Below are 17,371 nucleotides of genomic sequence, written 5' to 3'. Positions count from 1 at the left end.
GGCTAGAGGGCTCTGCAGGTCAGGCCTCTGGTGTCTCCTCCTGGTTTTGGAAGCTTGAAGAAGCTTCTAGAAGCTAGTGGGTGGAGGCCAGGAGGTGCTGAGCTGAATATTTATGGGAATTTGGCCAATCCCCAGGCAGCAGACCTGACAAGGTGGCTAAACCAGCCCATAAACACGGAGGAGCCTGGCCAGCAGAGGAGGTGGGTGGAAGATGGATGGTTGAGGTGTTGTAGTGTAGCCTGAGAGGGGGCCCTGGAGAACAAGGGGTTCTGCCTCAAGGCTGGAGGTTGAAGAAAGGACGAAAGCTAATATATAATGCTTAGTTCCCAAGCCCAATATAGAGGGTATCTATCCCTAAAGTGCAGTATACAAAAACCCCCAAGATGAACAAAAGGGGGAAATTGGGACTATTTTTGATACCCAGGGGATAGTAGCAGTAAGTAGAACTTGGATTAGGATAAAAGTAGCAGTTTTATACAGATTAATGTTAAAAAGGCCTCTAAAAAGACAAACAAATTTCAAAAAAGGAATAAAATACAGGAATTGTACAGTCACACCAATTTCCCCCTTCTGTTCCCCTTGTGGGTTTGTGTAAGGATGAAAGCTGACAGAGGGAGCTCCACTGCCATTCAGTCCACCAGGGAAAAGGACAGCCTGCAAAGTTTGGAGAGGAATCAGCCCAGCAGAAGGCCTAAAAGCAGTTGATTCATAGCAGCAGGACAAGGACAGCGTGAGTTCCTTTACACCCCCACGGCCTATAAGAAGTTTGCTAGATGCAAGTTCTTGGCAAGTCTTCAGGGGACAGTTTATTGCTTACCCAATCCCTTGTCCTGGAATCAGATACCATAGCCAGGTGGGCTGGTATATTACACAAGGGGACCAAGAGCTTGTAAAAGTTGGCACTCAGGGGACACCAAACTCCTAGAAGGGGATTACTTTGTCAAAGACTGTTGCTGTTCCGTCTGAAACACAGTCAAGTATCTGTTCTTGCAGTGTACCAGGGAAGGAAATTTACCTAATTTTGTTATTCTTCAGTCAAGTTGGGCATCCCATAACCCCCTTTACCCTATCCAAGTTAAAATCCCTAAAGCCTCGTACACACGATCAGTCCATCCGATGAGAACGGTCTGAAGGACCGTTGTCATCGGTTAACTGATGAAGCTGACTGATGGTCCGTCGCGTCTACACACCATCGGTTAAAAAAACGATCGTGTCAGAACGCGGTGACGTAAAACACAATGACGTGCTGAAAAAAACGAAGTTCAATGCTTCCAAGCATGCGTCGACTTGATTCTGAGCATGCGTAGATTTTTAACCGATGGTTGTCGGTTTTGACCTATCGGTTAGGAATCCATCAGTTAAATTTAAAGCAAGTTGGCTTTTTCTTAACCGATGGTTAAATAACCTATGGGGCCCACACACGATCGGTTTTGACCGATGAAAACGGTCCATCAGACCGTTGTCCTCTGGTTAACCTATCGTGTGTACGAGGCCTGATAGATCCTAAAAACCAAGCCCATGGACTGTTTCTTGTGTTGGGATGCAAGTGAAAAAATGCGTGTTGCATGGCTGTGCAGACTATAGGAGTGCCCAACACTCAGCGGCACCTTAAAGGGTAGTGCTATACATGCCTTTAATCACTACACAATCAGTTATTTCATTATACGGTTAATGTACTGTACCTTTCAGAAACATCCATATTCACTTGTTTGGTGGAATCCTCAGTACATGAGCTCTGTAATTGTACATCTTGTTCCATCTCTTCTATGTCTGAGTCATTTTCTTCATGCTGACTGCCCCAAAAGTCTGTGTTTTCTTCTTCCTCTGAGCTTTCTATTTCATCACTTACATCTCCTGAGATCTTCTCTTCAAGAGAAATATCTGTTTTATCAGACATCTCTTCTTCACTTATTATGTTACTTCCTGTATCGCATTCTGTTTGGTTCCCCCCTTTCTTAGCTAACGTATTTTCTTTATTAGCCTCAATGTCGCTTTGCTGCTCATTAGTAATTCCATCTATTACTGCATCCATGATAACTACAGGGCTTCCTTGACTATTATTCACACTTATTTTATCTTCTCCAGAAGTTCTGTTCTCCTCTCCAGTGTCCTCATTTTCACTCTCTTCGTTGACTTGTCTTTGTATCTCTTTCTCCTTCACTGTAAAGATGCCAACCCCTTCATGAACTAAACTTTCTGCTTCAGACTTCTCTTCACTTTCCTTGTCTTCTTCACTGCTACTTTTTTCAATTTCTTCTGTTAACATTTCTCTGAATCTTTCACTTTCCCCAACTACATCCCCTGTATTGTTTTCTGAAAGACCCGAACTAGCAAGTCTACCGTCCCCCTTCAGCGTCCCTATATTTCTATCACCACACTTTATTTCTTTCATTTGACTTTCACTTTCATCACTGGATTCATCCTCTTGTTCTAACATGTACAGGTTCATGTTCTCTTTAATTTTATCTTGATTTATAAGAAAACTATTACCCGCACCAGAACTCTGTTTATTTTGACGCATTTTTCTAAGCGAACCGGGCTCTCCCATTTCTAGTCCCTTTTCCTCCACAGATAAGTGTGATGAATCACTAGACTCTTCTTGACTCTGCTCATCTTCTGAAGTTCTGCATCTGCTTGAGCTCTTATTTTCCTGTACTTTTGAACCTTTTAAAAGTACAATTTCTTCTTCACTTGAATCTACAAATTCTTCCAATGACTTTCTAAGAAAAGTAGTCATAAAACGTGTGTCTCTATCGTTTTCATGTTGATGAAGGTAGCTTGTATCTTGATAACCTATTTCCTTTTCACATACACTTTCTGTTCCTGAAGAGTCAATTGTTTTTATTTCTTTTTTACACCGATCCATACCTAAGTCGCTATTCTCAACTGTTTTGTAGTTGCTTGTTTGCATATCTACTCCAGTGATTACCAAACTGTCAGAAGCATTATAGGATTTCATGCTAGGCTTCAACACGTGATGGTCAACTTTGCTTGTTGCCTGTTCTGTGCAATGTGCTTCTTCGATATCCTGCTCAGCAGTCACTTCACATGGAGTGCTTTCATATGCAGGTTTCAGCTTTTTGTTGTTTTTTCTTTTACTTGCAGGTTTTGAGTCAAGCTTTGTATTATGATCTCCTGCAGGAGGTGACACTATAGGAATATGTGACTTTGATAAAGTATTGAAAGGTTGTTGTGGATGTTCAGAAATGGAATTGGATGAACCAACATAGCATGCTGCAGAATGTAAAAAATATTTTGCCAATTTATTTTAAGTCAGTACAAATGTTAAATCATTCAATATATATGTAAAGGATATTAATAATCATTTCAGTATTTTTAATTCTCATTTAGTCAAACACCAGACTATGGCCCGGATTCACATACATTGGCGCATATTTATGCAGGCGTAGTGTATCTAATATACGCTACACCGTCGCAGCGCACAGAGGCAAGCACTGGATTCACAAAGCACTTTCTCTTAAAGATACGCTGGGTTTCCTCGGCGTAAGCCAGCGTAGGTGGAAGTGGGCGTGAGCCATGCTGATGAGGCGTGACCCCATGCAGATGATGGGGCAAGCGCCATAGAAGTACTTAAAATAAATGGTGCATGCGTCGTCCCGTGGCCGCATCCCTGTGCGCATGCTCAGAATCACGTCGGAACTACTCCCTAAGATACGACGGATCACTGCCTACGACGTGAACGTAACCTATGCCCAGCCCTATTCACGTACTACGTAAACAACGTAAAATACGACGTGAACGTAACCTATGCCCAGCCCTATTCACGTACTACGTAAACAACGTAAAATACGACGGCTGTGTTCCCTGGTCCATACCTTAGCATGAGTTGCGTCTCATATATGGGGAATAACTTTACGCCGGACGTACGACAAACCGCGTATATTATGCGCCGGGCGCAAGTACGTTCGTGAATCGGCGTATCTCCCTCATTTGCATATGTGCATAGAAAATCAATGGGAGCAGCAATATGCGCCCACGGTACGACGGCGTAGGCAAGTTACGTCGGTCGTAGGAAGCCTATTTTTAGGCGTATCTCAGATTGTGGGCACGGCGCACAGATACGACAGCGCATAGTTACACTTACGCGGCGTATCTCAAGATACGTCGGAGTAAGTGCTTTGTGAATCCGGGCCATTGTTTTTTTCCAAAGAAACATTAGATCCTCTGTAGGCATTTAGTGCACCCTTCAGGGAGATTGTTTTTTTGTCCTGGTAGCATTCTTATAGTGATGGAAAATCTCAACATTAGGGCCACATACACCAACCAAAAGTGTTAGGTTACTTGTGTTTTTGTCTACCTCTTCCACTGACCCCCTATTCCCCTAAGATCTCATCCTGCTGTCACAAGAATAACAATTGAAGGGGAAGTCTCCCCATTGGAGTACAACAGCAATAACATTTTGTCAGAAGTTCTAACCCCAGTCTGGTTTGAGTTGGATTTTAACCATTTCAATACAGGGCTTTAAAACCCACCTCCATACAGGGCCTATTCTGACACTTCTCTCCTACATGTACAAATCATCATTCTTTTGCTAGAAAATTACTCAGAACCCCCAAACATTATATATGTTTTTTTAGTAGACACCCTAGGGAATAAAATGGCGGTCATTGCAACTTTTTATCTTGCACAGTATTTGCGCAATAATTTTTCAAACGCCTTTTTTTGTAAAAATAATGGTTTCATGAATTAAAAAATAACAAAACAGTAAAGTTAGCCCAATTTTTTGTAAAATATGAAAGATGATGTTACGCTGAGTAAATAGATACCTAACATGTCATGCTTTAAAATTGCGCACACTCATAGAATGGCGCCAAACTTCGTTACTTAAAAATCTCCATAGGCGATGCTTTAACATTTTTACAGGTTACCAGTTTAGAGTTACAGAGGAGGTTTAGTGCTAGAATTGTTGCACACGCTCTAACGCACGCCGCGACTCTTCACATGTGTGGTTTGAACAACGTTTACATACGTGGGTGGGACTTACGTGTGCGTTCGCTTCTGAGCGCGAGCTACGGGGGACAGGGGCGTTTTAATTTTTTTTTTTTTTTTTTTATTCTTTTTTTACGTATTTATTTATTTAACATTTTTTTTTTTTTCGATCGCTCTTATTCCTATTACAAGGAATGTAAACATCCCTTGTAATAGGAATAGTGTGTGACAGGTCCTCTTTAAGGAGAGATGCGGGGTCAATAAGACCCCACATCTCTCCTCCAGGCTGGAAAGAATGAGATTGTGAAAAAAAATTCACAGATCTCATTCTTACTAGCCGCAATTGCGGTTTCTTTACTTACGGGTACCCGGGCGTGACGTCATCACATCACGTCCGGCCTCCGACGGTCATAGAGATGACTGGGGACCATCTGGTCACCAGTCGTCTTTATGCTTCACATCCGGCGGACGGGGATCATCTCTCCGGGCCCCTGATGGCACGGGAGAGCCCGGAGAAGTACCGGATGGTGGCGAGAGGGGGGGATGCCCCCTCCCGCCGCCTATAAGAACGATCAAGCGGTGGAACCGCCGCTATGATTGTTCTTACGGTGCGCAGGATCGCCGCCGGAAGAAAATGATATCTGAATGATGCGTCTAGGTGCAGGCATCATTCAGATATCCCCGCACAAAGAACAGGACGTCATATGACAGGATAACAGATCCCCTTTTTGGACGTCATATGACGGCGTGCGGTTTTTCAGTGGTTAAAGGCTAACTAAACCCAAGAACAAAATGTAACATAACAACAGCTTATAATCTTTAGATGTACTGGCTGTCTCAGTTTTTATGATTTTTTTTCAAATTAATACAGATATGTTTGTAGTTTATGTCAGGAGGGCAGCCTATGGTGACACACCCATGTCCCCATCCATACACACAGTGAATGGGGGACTTAAGCTGGCCATACATGGATCAGTCAGCTCTAGAGCTGCACGATTCTGGCAAAAAAAATGTTATGCTTATCAGATAGACCACGGTTCTCTCACGATACTCACGGCGTAACATCATATTTCACATTAAACAAAAAAACTGGGCTAACTTCACTGTTTATTTTTTATTTATTTTATTCATTGAAGTGTATTTTTTCCCAAAAAATTGCATTTGAAAGACCGCTGGGCAAATACTGTGTGACATAACATATTGCAACAATTGCCATTGTATTCCCTAGGGTCTCTGCTAAAAAAAATATATATAATGTTTGGGGGTTCTATGTAATTTTCTACAAAAAAAATACAGATTTTTTACTTAAGAAACAAGGGCCAGATTCACAAAGAGTTACGCCGGCGTATCAGTAGATACGCAGACGTAACTCCGAATCTAAGCCCGTCGTATGTTTAAGTGTATTCTCAAACTGAGATACACTTAAACATGCCTAATATACGACGGCCTGCGCCGTCGTATCTTAGGGTGCAATAATTACGCTGGCCGCTAGGTGGCGCTTCCATTGCGGTCGGCGTAGAATATGCAAATAAGTCGTTACGCCGATTCACGAACATACGCTTGCCCGTCGCAGTAAATTTACGCCGTTTCCGTACGAGATATGCGGCATAAAGATAAAGCTGCCCCCTAGGTGGCATATCCAATGTTAAGTATGGCCGTCGTTCCCACGTCGCAATTTGAAAACTTTACGTTGTTTGCGTAAGTCGTCCGTGAATGGGGCTGGACGCCATTTACGTTCACGTCGAAACCAATGATGTCCTTGCGACGTCCTTTACCGTAATGCACGTCGGGAAGTTTTAGGGACGGCGCATGCGCAGTACGTTCGGCGCGGGAACATGCCTAATTTAAATGATCCACGCCCCCTACCCGGATCATTTGAATTAGGCGGGCTTGCGCCGGGGAATTTACGCTACGCCGCCGCAAGCTTTACAGGCAAGTGCTTTGTGAATCAAGCACTTGCCCGTAAAACTTGCAGCGGCGTAACGTAAATGCGATACGTTATGCCGCCGTAGATCTACGTGAATCTGCCCCCAAGTGTCAGAAAAAGATTTAGGCCCAGATTCAGAAAGATTTACGCCGACGTATCTAATGATACGCCACGTAAGTCCACGGATGCGCCGTCGTATCTATGCACCTTATTCAGCAAACAAGATTTTGGCTTCATACGACCGACGTAAGTCTCCTACGCCGTCATATCTTGGGCGCATATTTACGCTGGCCGCAAGGGGTGCTTCCATTGATTTACGCGTCAAATATGTAAATGACCTAGATACACCGATTCACGAACGTACTTACGCCCGTCGCAGTAATCTACGCCGTTTACGTAAGGCGTACGTCCGGCGTAAAGTTAAACCACCAAATAGCAGGTGTAAGTCATGTTAGGGTATGGACGTCGGAACAGCCGTCGTATTTTACGTCGTTTACGTAAGTCGTACGTGAATGGGGCTGGGCGTAGGTTACGTTCACGTCGTAGGCATTGAGCCGGCGTATCTTAGGGAGTATATGCAACGTGATTCTGAGCATGCGCGCGCATGTGCCGTTCGTTCGGCCCTTCATTAGCATGGGGTCACGCTTCATTTTGATAGATCACGCACACCTCCTTCCTACTTTAAATTAGGCGGGCTTACGCCGGCCAATTTACGCTACGCCGCCGCAACTTACGGAGCAAGTGCTTTGTGAATACTGGTCTTGCCTCTCTATGTTACGTCGGCGTAGCGCATCTCAGATACGCCGCTCTACTTGAATCTGGCCCATTGACTTTAAGTGGTTAAACTTCCTGCATTTACAGTTTATCCCTTTGATCTAAGAAGGAAGCCTTTACAATGTTTCATGTTGTTAAAAACTTGGCAGCCTGCCTGGATTTTTTCTTTTGACAGCTGAGTGAGTAGAGAAGTCTCTCCACTTGTTACATGAAAGAATCGGCAAACTCTGCAATAGAGATCGTGAGGGGAATTTAATCAAGATCATGATTTTTTAACGATTAATTGTGCAGCTCTAGTCAGCTCACTGGCTGAACAAAAAAACTGGAACCATGTATGGCCAGCTCTAGGCTCCATGCACACTAGCTTAAAAAAAAAGCCTGTGCTCTTGGCGGAAAAAAAAACATAAATTTTGAGTGTTTTTTTTTTTTGTACTAACGTTTAGGAGCATTTAGCGTTTTTTTCTGTCAGAAGAATGCTCTCAACAATGCAAAACAGAAGGGTTTTTTTTCTGCCTCTAAGGCCGCGTACACACGATCAGTCCATCCATTAAAGCAAGTTCTAAAATTTTTGTCCGGAGGATAACGGACCGATGGCGCCCACACACGATCGGTTTGGACCGACCGTGTGTACGCGGCCTAACCGCTGAGCTTAAAAATGCCTCTAGACTACCTAATGTGCATGGACACATTGGATAACATTAGTTGCTTCTACAGGCAAAATGCTAAACTCCTCTAGGAGCTGTGGGCCAGATCCTCAAAAGAGATACTCCGACTTAACTGCTGTTCAGTCTGTGTGTAACTTTGGAAACGATCCTCAAAAGGCTTTTTCCAAAGTTAGACAGAAGATCCGGCATGTGTAATTGAATTACACTGCCTAATTTTAGGATGCAGTACCGCATCCGCCGCTGGGGGCATTTCGAGTCGAAATGCCGTTGCTAGTATGCAAATTAGCACTTAAGGCGATCCACAAAGCTTTCTAGCTTCCTTTTTGCGCCGTAAGTGTTATTTTGCAAGTGTAAAATTAGGGCTCGTTTTACAAAGTGTAAAGTTAGTCACACCTTGTAAAGGCCCATTCCAGCGACGGCATTTGGTATGCTTTCCCGAGGGAGAACTCCACGTCAATTTGTAAAAAACAAAACCGGCATGGGTTCCCCCCCAGGAGCATACCAGGCCCTTAGGTCTGTTATGGGTTGTAAGGAGACCCCCCCTCCGCCGAAAAATCGACGTAGGGGGTCCCCTACAATCCATACCAGACCCGTATCCAAAGCACGCTACCCGGCCAGCCAGGAAGGGAGTGGGGACGAGCGAGCGCCCCCCCCCTCCTGAGCCGTGCCAGGCCGCATGCCCTCAACATGGGGGGGTTGGGTGCTCTGGGGCAGGGGGGCGCACTGCGGGCCCCCCCACCCCAGAGCACCCTGTCCCCATGTTGATGAGGACAGGACCTCTTCCCGACAACCCTTGCCATTGGTTGTCGGGGTATGCGGGCGGGGGCTTATCGGAATCTGGGAGTCCCCTTTAATAAGGGGGCCCCCAGATACCGGCCCCCCACCCTAAGTGAATGGATATGGGGTACATCGTACCCCTATCCATTCACCTGGAGGCAAAAAGTAAAAGTTAATAAACACACAACACAAGGCTTTTTAAAATATTTTATTATTCTGCCGCTCTTGACTCGGCGAACCCCGGTTCTTCTGCAGCTCTCCGGTGCCTTCTTCTTCAGCGCTGGCTGCCTGCTATGTTTGTGTGTTAGCTCGATTTCAAACAGGCAGCCGGCGCGGTCTTCTGTGACGCCAGGGTCTTCTGGTCTTCCGATGTTGCCTCGTCGCCTGTTGTCGCTGTAATGATGGAAGCGCGCCTTGCATCACATTTATATAGGCATCACCGTCCCATCATGCTCCGGTAGGTACCCACGTGGTGGGTGCCTACCCACGTGCACCCACCACGTGGGTACCTACCGGAGCATGATGGGACGGTGATGCCTATATAAATGTGATGCAAGGCGCGCTTCCATCATTACAGCGACAACAGGCGACGAGTCAACATCGGAAGAGGGGAGAAGAACAGAAGACCCTGACGTCACAGAAGACCGCGCTGGCTGCCTGTTTGAAATCGAGCTAACACACAAACATAGCAGGCAGCCAGCGCTGAAGAAGAAGGCACCGGAGAGCTGCAGAAGAACCGGGGTTCGCCGAGTCAAGAGCGGAAGAGGGGAGAAGATGGAAGAAGCCCCCCGGAGTCCGGAGAAGCCCCCCCGGAGTCCGGAGAAGCCCCCCCGGAGAGTGGAAGACCCCCGGAGAGCGGAAGACCCCCGGAGAGCGGAAGAAGAAGCCCCCCCTGGTAATTGAGCTAATAACGAAGACAGGGGGGGCGTCCGGAGCAGAATAATAAAATATTTTAAAAAGCCTTGTGTTGTGTGTTTATTAACTTTTACTTTTTGCCTCCAGGTGAATGGATAGGGGTACGATGTACCCCATATCCATTCACTTAGGGTGGGGGGCCGGTATCTGGGGGCCCCCTTATTAAAGGGGACTCCCAGATTCCGATAAGCCTCCGCCCGCAGACCCCGACAACCAATGGCAAGGGTTGTCGGGAAGAGGTCCTGTCCTCATCAACATGGGGACAGGGTGCTCTGGGGTGGGGGGGCCCGCAGTGCGCCCCCCTGCCCCAGAGCACCCAACCCCCCCATGTTGAGGGCACGCGGCCTGGCACGGCTCAGGAGGGGGGGGGGCGCTCGCTCGTCCCCACTCCTTTCCTGGCCGGCCGGGTAGCGTGCTTTGGATACGGGTCTGGTATGGATTGTAGGGGGACCCCCTACGTCAATTTTTCGGCGTGGGGGGGTCTCCTTACAACCCATGCCAGACCTAAGGGCCTGGTATGCTCCTGGGGGGGGAACCCATGCCGTTTTTTTCTTTGAAAATTGGCATGGAGTTCTCCCTCAGGAATGCATGCCGCTGTCATTTTTTTTTCCCCGACGCAACTTTAAGCCGTCGCGATCCTCAAAAACTCGGCGTAACGTAACTTCGCGCATGCGCAGTACGGCCGGCGCGGGAGCGCGCCTCATTTAAATGGGACTCGCCCCATTTGAATAGGAACGCCTTGCGCCGGCGGAATTTTAGTTACACAGCCTGAAATTTCTAGATAAGTGCTTTGTGGATCAGGCACTTAGGTAGAAACTTTAAGGCAGTGTAACTTAAATTGGATTTTTTAAGTTACGTCAGGTTTTTGTGGATCTGGCCCTGTGTTTTTTAAGCTAGTGTGCTTGGAGGCACAGAAGGATTTGTTATTTCCAATATTACCGGGTGAAAATAAAGCAAAAGGAGCTGGAAAAAGAAAACAAATGCAACCACCACACCCAGGACTGATAAGTTGCAAATATTACAATAATGATTCTGGGCCAGATCCTGAAAAGGGATACGCCGGCGTATCTACTGATACGCCGTCGTATCCCTGTTTCTATCTTTGGAACTGATCCACAGAATCAGTTTCCAAAAGATAGGCAGAAGATCCGACATGTGTAAGGGACTTACACTGCCGGATCTTAGGATGCAGTACCGCATCCGCCGCTGGGCGCATTTCGAGTCGAAATGCCGCTTCGGGTATGCAAATGAGCTTTTAGGCTTCGTTTTTTCTCCGTAAGTATTAAGTTGCATGTGTAAAATTAGGGCTGCTTTTACAAAGTGTAAACTGTTTACACCTTGTAAAAGTAGACCCTTCTTACCCGCGACGCTGTTATTTATTTATTTATTTTCCCCGCGGTATATTTTTTTTTCCCCAATACAACTTTTTTTACCCTGCGCGATTCACAAAACTCGGCGTAACGTAAAACCGCGCTATGCACGTCGGGAAAATGACGTCGTGAGCATGCGCAGTACGTCCGGCGCGGGAGCGCGCATAATTTAAATGGTACTCGCCCCATGAAAATAGGAACGCCTTGCGCCGGACGGATTTAAGTTACACAGCCGAAAATTTCTAGGTAAGTGCTTTGTGGATCGGGCACTTAGGTAGAAATTTTGCGGCAGTGTAACTTAAATCAGAATATTTAAGTTACGGCGGCTCTTTGTGGATCTGGCCCTCTGGGTATTCAGTAGATACTCTTTAATCATGAAAAGCAAAGAGGCTTATATAATACAAAACAGATTCATATATACCATTCTGTGTACAAAAGAGTATGTAACTTCATAACTTCATAACTGTAAAGATATAGCTCACAGTAATGACTAGTCTTAATATGATAATATTCATTTATCCTTTAAGTAAATGATACTTAAAGAATCAGAAAATCAAAATACTTTCTCCCTAATATAAAAGGAAGTGCATAACATTTACAAATGGATTAAAAAGGCTTTCAGGAGATTATCATAGCTGACGACGTTAGAGATAAAGCTAGGTCTGTGGTTGGAGGTGTTATACAAAGCTGACTTTCAGTCTGAAAATCATATAGGATACATCATTGTGCTTGTCGTCTGATATAACATACTGTATACTGCATTTAACCAAAATTTTTATAAATATATACATCAAAAAAGCTGCTTAAATGTTAAAATAGATGAAACGTAAACTGTAAGAATATTTACTTAGTAAACAATAAGTATACACAGTCTACATAATCCTGTCACATTAACTGAAGATTGAGTTGGTATGTACCCTGGTTCGACTTTCCAGAGTATAAAAGGAACACAAGATGATGAGTTTAGATCATCGCCCAGTATCAACAATTACCATGCAAACCAGTTTTCATCTAGAAGAGCCTCCCACTAGAGAAATAATTGTTTCTTATTTAAATCCCTCAGTTTGCTCATCATCATTATACACTAGACAAAGGGCCAGTTCACTGTTATTTAGACTTTAGAGGGGCTGGATTGTGGTCAGTGGGAGAAGAAAATGTCCCAGGCCCAGCATCAATGAGAATAAACATTGCCTCAGGGTTGGTGGTCAGTAGGAGGAGAAGTGCTCCATCATTGGTATTAGTGGATGAAATAGTGCACCATTGTTGGTTTCAGTGGGAGGAATAGTACCCCATCGTTGATGTTAGTGGGGGAATTGTGCCCCATCATTAGTGTCAGTGGCAGGGGTTATGGCTCACTGTTTGTGTCAGTGGGAGGAATAGTTTCACATATCAATGGGAGGATTAGTGCACCAAGGGCCACAGTTTGGAGACCACTGCACTAGAATATAAATATAGGTATAAACGCACACATTTATTTATTTCGGTTTTACATCCATATAGTGCTGACATATTCTACAAATCATGGAAACGAATTGGGCTAACAGTAAGTATGGGCTGCGGCAGACCAAAGTAGCACTCAATGAGACTAAATATTATGTATGTCTCTTGGTAATATTTAGCTCTTTGCTAGTGTTGCATGTTTTGTGGAAGGCTTTGCCATATGTCTTCATGCATAACTTTTTTGAGAGCTAAAAGGCAACCTGTAGTAAAGGAAATGGAGGCTGAAATTTCCAAGTTGCTCCTGACAATTTAAAGATTAAAAGTCAGCAGCCACAAATACTGTAGCTGCTGACTTTTAATATTAGGACACTTACCTGGCCAGGGTTCCTGCGATGTTGGCACCCCAGATGATTTTCCGATCAGCTCTTGGGTGCTGCTGCCACCATTCCTAGTGTAGCGCCCCCTTTACTTTCAGTAAGGGCACTACGCTAAAGTGAGAATGAGAGAGATAAGTTGCTCTCATTCTTATTTGTGTTAAATTTTGGCTGTCGCCAAATCTGGATTGTTCTGTGGGTCAGGCTGCGTTCCAGGGATGCGGTACCATCCCTGGGCGGTAGATGGCGCAAGAGAGATCCAGGCGGAGCCGCTTCTTCCCAGCAGCCAATGAGAGGAGTTGGGCCTCGCTGTGCATGCTGGGAGGGAGTATTTCTGTGACGGAGGCTGTTGTTCTAGGTTCTTTGCGGGTTCCTGGTTCCAGGTGCGGCACCCACCTTTAGGGTGTGCGCACATCGCGGGCCCCACCACTATGGCCTGCCTGGCCTGGGGTCACGCACTACACGGAGTTCCTGACTCTGGGCCCTCCTGGCCTGGAGCAACTGATGCTACCAAGGGGCTCCAGTGACTTACTGGGTCCCCCCTTCTACTGAGGAGATCCCAGGCTGTATGCCGTTCGGTGGGGGATTGGCTTGAGGAGAACCCGGAGGCAGGTTATCCAAAAGGGCTTGAACGAACCATCGGGGATCTGGTGACCGGAACATTGACAGGTACACTTACACTGTCAACCAGTGACCCTAGCTCAATTTACTGGGAGGATTCGCTCTACGGATCAAAGTAAATCTTGCACTAGGCCTGTGGCAGAGGCACCAATATTCAATCAGAGCCAGGTCTGTGGCAGAGGCCTGTTCCTCCCAGCAACTTAAAGTGGCACTCCGGCTGCCAGGCCTGTGGCAGAGGTCTGTCCGGAGTCACTTCACCCACTCTGGCTGGAGTGGCGACGTATTGATGCAACTACAGAATAGTAGGATTGCCTTTCTCTATCCAAAGCCTGATACCGCAAAGTAAATGTAAAGGTCACACTAAAAGCCCCAATGTAGGCTGAGTTGGGAGGTGAGAGAGATGTATGAGAGCACCAGATGGAACAAATTGCATGTTTGGTACAAAATTATTTTGAAAGATAGTCACAGGTGTGAGTATAGGCAACAAGGGGTCACAAAAATAGAAATTTAGAATTTCAATGGTTAAAAGCACCCAGATAAAAAAAAATATACTGGGCCGGATTCAGATAGAACTTGCGCCGATGTATCTCGATATATGCCGCGTAAGTGTTAATGTGTGCCGTCGTATCTTTGCGCCGTACCCAGAAAACTAGATACGCCTTAAAATAGGCTTCCTCCGACCAACGTACATTTTTTACGCCGGAATATCGTAGGCGCATATTTACGCTGGACGCATCTGCCGCTCCCATTGTTTTCGTATTCAAATATGCAAATGAGCGAGATACGCCGATTCAGAAACGTACGTTTAGCCGGCGCAGGCTACGCGCGGTATGCATAAGTGGAATATCTGGTGTAAAGTTACCCCTCATAAAGCAGGGGTAACTTTGCACCAGACTTGCTCAAGTCAGCTGTAGAGCAGCTACAGAAGCACCATTTCAGATGAGCTGAGCAACAACACTTGCAGGACAACACATCTGTATGCCAACATGCCAGGGGCAGCCGTGGTCATAGCACTACTGCGTCTACGGGCACGTAGGAGGGCATGGGAGAGGATATATACCAAACGCGCATTGACGTCTTTGGCATGGGTGAATCTGAGGTGTATCGCATCTTCAGATTCAGCCCTGAAGCCATCATGGAATTAGCCAGAACCCTGCATGATGACATCACCAGCAAGACACAATGCGTACATGCAGTGCAGCCAATGGTCAAGGTCCTGGCAACACTGCATTTCCTTGCAAGTGGATCTTTTCAGCGTACAAGTGGAGTAGTGGCTGGGATGTCACAATCCCCCATGAGCAGATGCGTACACCAGGTTGTCCCTGCAATCCTCAGACGCATGTCCCACCACTTCATCAGACCCACCCAGGAGCATCTGCGGCAGAAGATCCTCTCTCCTCCTCTCTCGGCTCGCTCTGTCTTCTCTCCAGCAGGAAGGAAGAAAAGGAAAAAGCTTTTCTCTCTCTTTCTGTTTCTCTGTCTCTCCTTCTCACACACAGCAGGCTTAGGAGGAGCTGTTTTGCATCCATTCACGTCAGCCCTGCCTCATTCCCTTCTTCCTTCCAGCTGGAGAGAAGACAGAGCGAGCCGAGAGAGGAGGAGGAGGAGGAAGAGACACACCGTCCCTGCCGAGGAGACCCGGAGCCCGCCACTCCACCTGAAGGACAAAACAGTTGTGAAAACATGACAGCAGTTGGTCTCGGAAGTCATCACTCCATGTTAATCAGGACCACGTGATCCCCGAGTGGACGGGCTGCCACTCTATCTTGGTGTGGAGGATTGGACTCGCTGGATAGCAGGCGCTCTCCCCCTGGAGACTTCTCCCCTGGATAAAAGTCTCAGGTGGGGGGGGTTATCTGGTGGAGGGACATCCCCCGGTCTCTCCCTGGCTGCCAGGCTGCCCTCCAATGCCAGGGCAATGCGGAGGAGGTAAGTGTTTGTCTCCACCTGCATCCGCAGCTGGCGGGTGGTGGTATTGCGCTGGTGGCGCCGTGTCTGCCTCCCCTCCTCATGTACAGCAGCTGCCGTATTGGCCTGGACTGCCTCTGCCAGGCTCCGGACCTCCGTCACTAGGCCTGATGTGGTGGCCTGCAGATCCCCCATACATGTAAGAATGCCAGTGCAATTGGCACTCACGTCCTGCAGGCTCGAATTGAAGGCAACATTATGACCCTCCTGCTGGGTGAGGGCCTGCTGCACAGATAGCGCACATGCAGCCTGGGTTTGAGCCGAGGAGGACAGGCTCTCTGCCACATTGTGAAGGTCCCCCACTAAGGCTGACATATGGTGGGTTTGGTGGGCCTTGTCCCTCGCCAAATTCTCCTCCAATGCCTCCGGGACACCCCTTGTTTTCCGGGTAGCCTTCCTTGGGGCAGGAGAGGCTTGGGGCAGGCTGGATGGGGTGGCCCTTGAGGGGCTATCCCTGATGGGGGAGGTGGCCCTTGAGGGGCTATCTCTGATGGGGGAGGTGGCCCTTGAGGGGCTATCCCTGATGGGGGAGGTCATTTGGGAGGGAACAGGTATGGGGGTCTCCTCCACTATAAAGAACCCGTCCTTAATAGTGACCTGCTCCTCCTCCACTTTGACAAGACCTCGCAGCTCATTAATTTTTTTGCTAATATCCCTGGTGGTCCGAGCCGCAATGCCAAGGGCATTCACCTGGGTTGTAATTTCCAGCACAATTCTATCCTTCTCCACCTTGCTGGTAGTGCCAGTCAGTGCCCCATAGAGGCACGTGCCATATTTATTGAGGCCCTCAATAATCAGAGCATTCTCAGCAGGGGAGAAATTGAGCTTCCTCCTTGTCTTAGCAACTGGTGCAGACATGCCTCCAACAAAATACAAAAGTACTAGCAGTCCTAAAAAATGCTTGTGTACTTTTGCACTTGACGGACGCATCTCTGGGCGTATTTATGCACTGGCGTTGGGCCGGCGTATCTTAGGGGTTACGCCGGGCGTAGTTGTGAGCATGCGCAGATGGGTGCAGACAATCCATCCACGTCACAGCGCATGTGCCGTTTAAGATACGCCCGACGTATCTCTCTGCGACACGGTCGGACCATCATTTGCATGGGGTGACGCCCACTTACACTTACGCTGCCTTACGCTGCCTTACGCCGTCGAAAATACGTTACGCTGGCGCATCTTGGTGAGTAATATCTTTCTGAATACAGTACATGCCTCTCCGCACTGGGCCGGCGTAGTGTAAATAAGATACGCTACGCCCGCATAAATATGCGCCAATGTATCTGAATCCGGCCCCATTGTGTTCATGGAATGTTCAGGGAATGGGAGATCCAGGGAAAAAAGCAGCAGTCTTTCTGATGGCAAAAACATATGGGGCAGGTATTCTTTGTCTTCAGGAAACACATCTTACTAATATCACCATATCCCAATTGAGGTGGAGAGACTATCGAACACAGTTTCAGTCTGTTCACACTTCCTATTTTAGAGGGGTAAGCATTTTGGTTAGATCCGGGGTGATGTTTACTTGTATGCAGACCAAGATTGATGAACTATGGTGATACATTTTTTTATTCTGTAAGATAGAGAATAGAA

The 17,371-nt window shown here is 46.8% G+C and overlaps 1 protein-coding gene across 1 annotated transcript in view; it reads right to left on the bottom strand.

The window, feature by feature from the left end:
• The window catches only part of LOC120917519 (probable ATP-dependent helicase PF08_0048), a 74,386-nt gene that overhangs the window by 28,111 nt on the left and 28,904 nt on the right, over positions 1-17,371 (bottom strand). The window contains exon 5 of the mRNA XM_040328869.1: positions 1,683-3,234. Within this exon, the coding sequence (XP_040184803.1) occupies positions 1,683-3,234 (1,552 nt within the window). The remainder of the gene's footprint in view (positions 1-1,682; positions 3,235-17,371) is intronic.

Source organism: Rana temporaria, chromosome 11 (genome assembly GCF_905171775.1).
Source record: "Rana temporaria chromosome 11, aRanTem1.1, whole genome shotgun sequence".
In the NCBI taxonomy this organism is placed as follows: Eukaryota; Metazoa; Chordata; class Amphibia; order Anura; family Ranidae; genus Rana; species Rana temporaria.
Note: the sequence above shows the minus strand (reverse complement) of the source record. Positions and strands in the feature narration are given on the sequence as shown.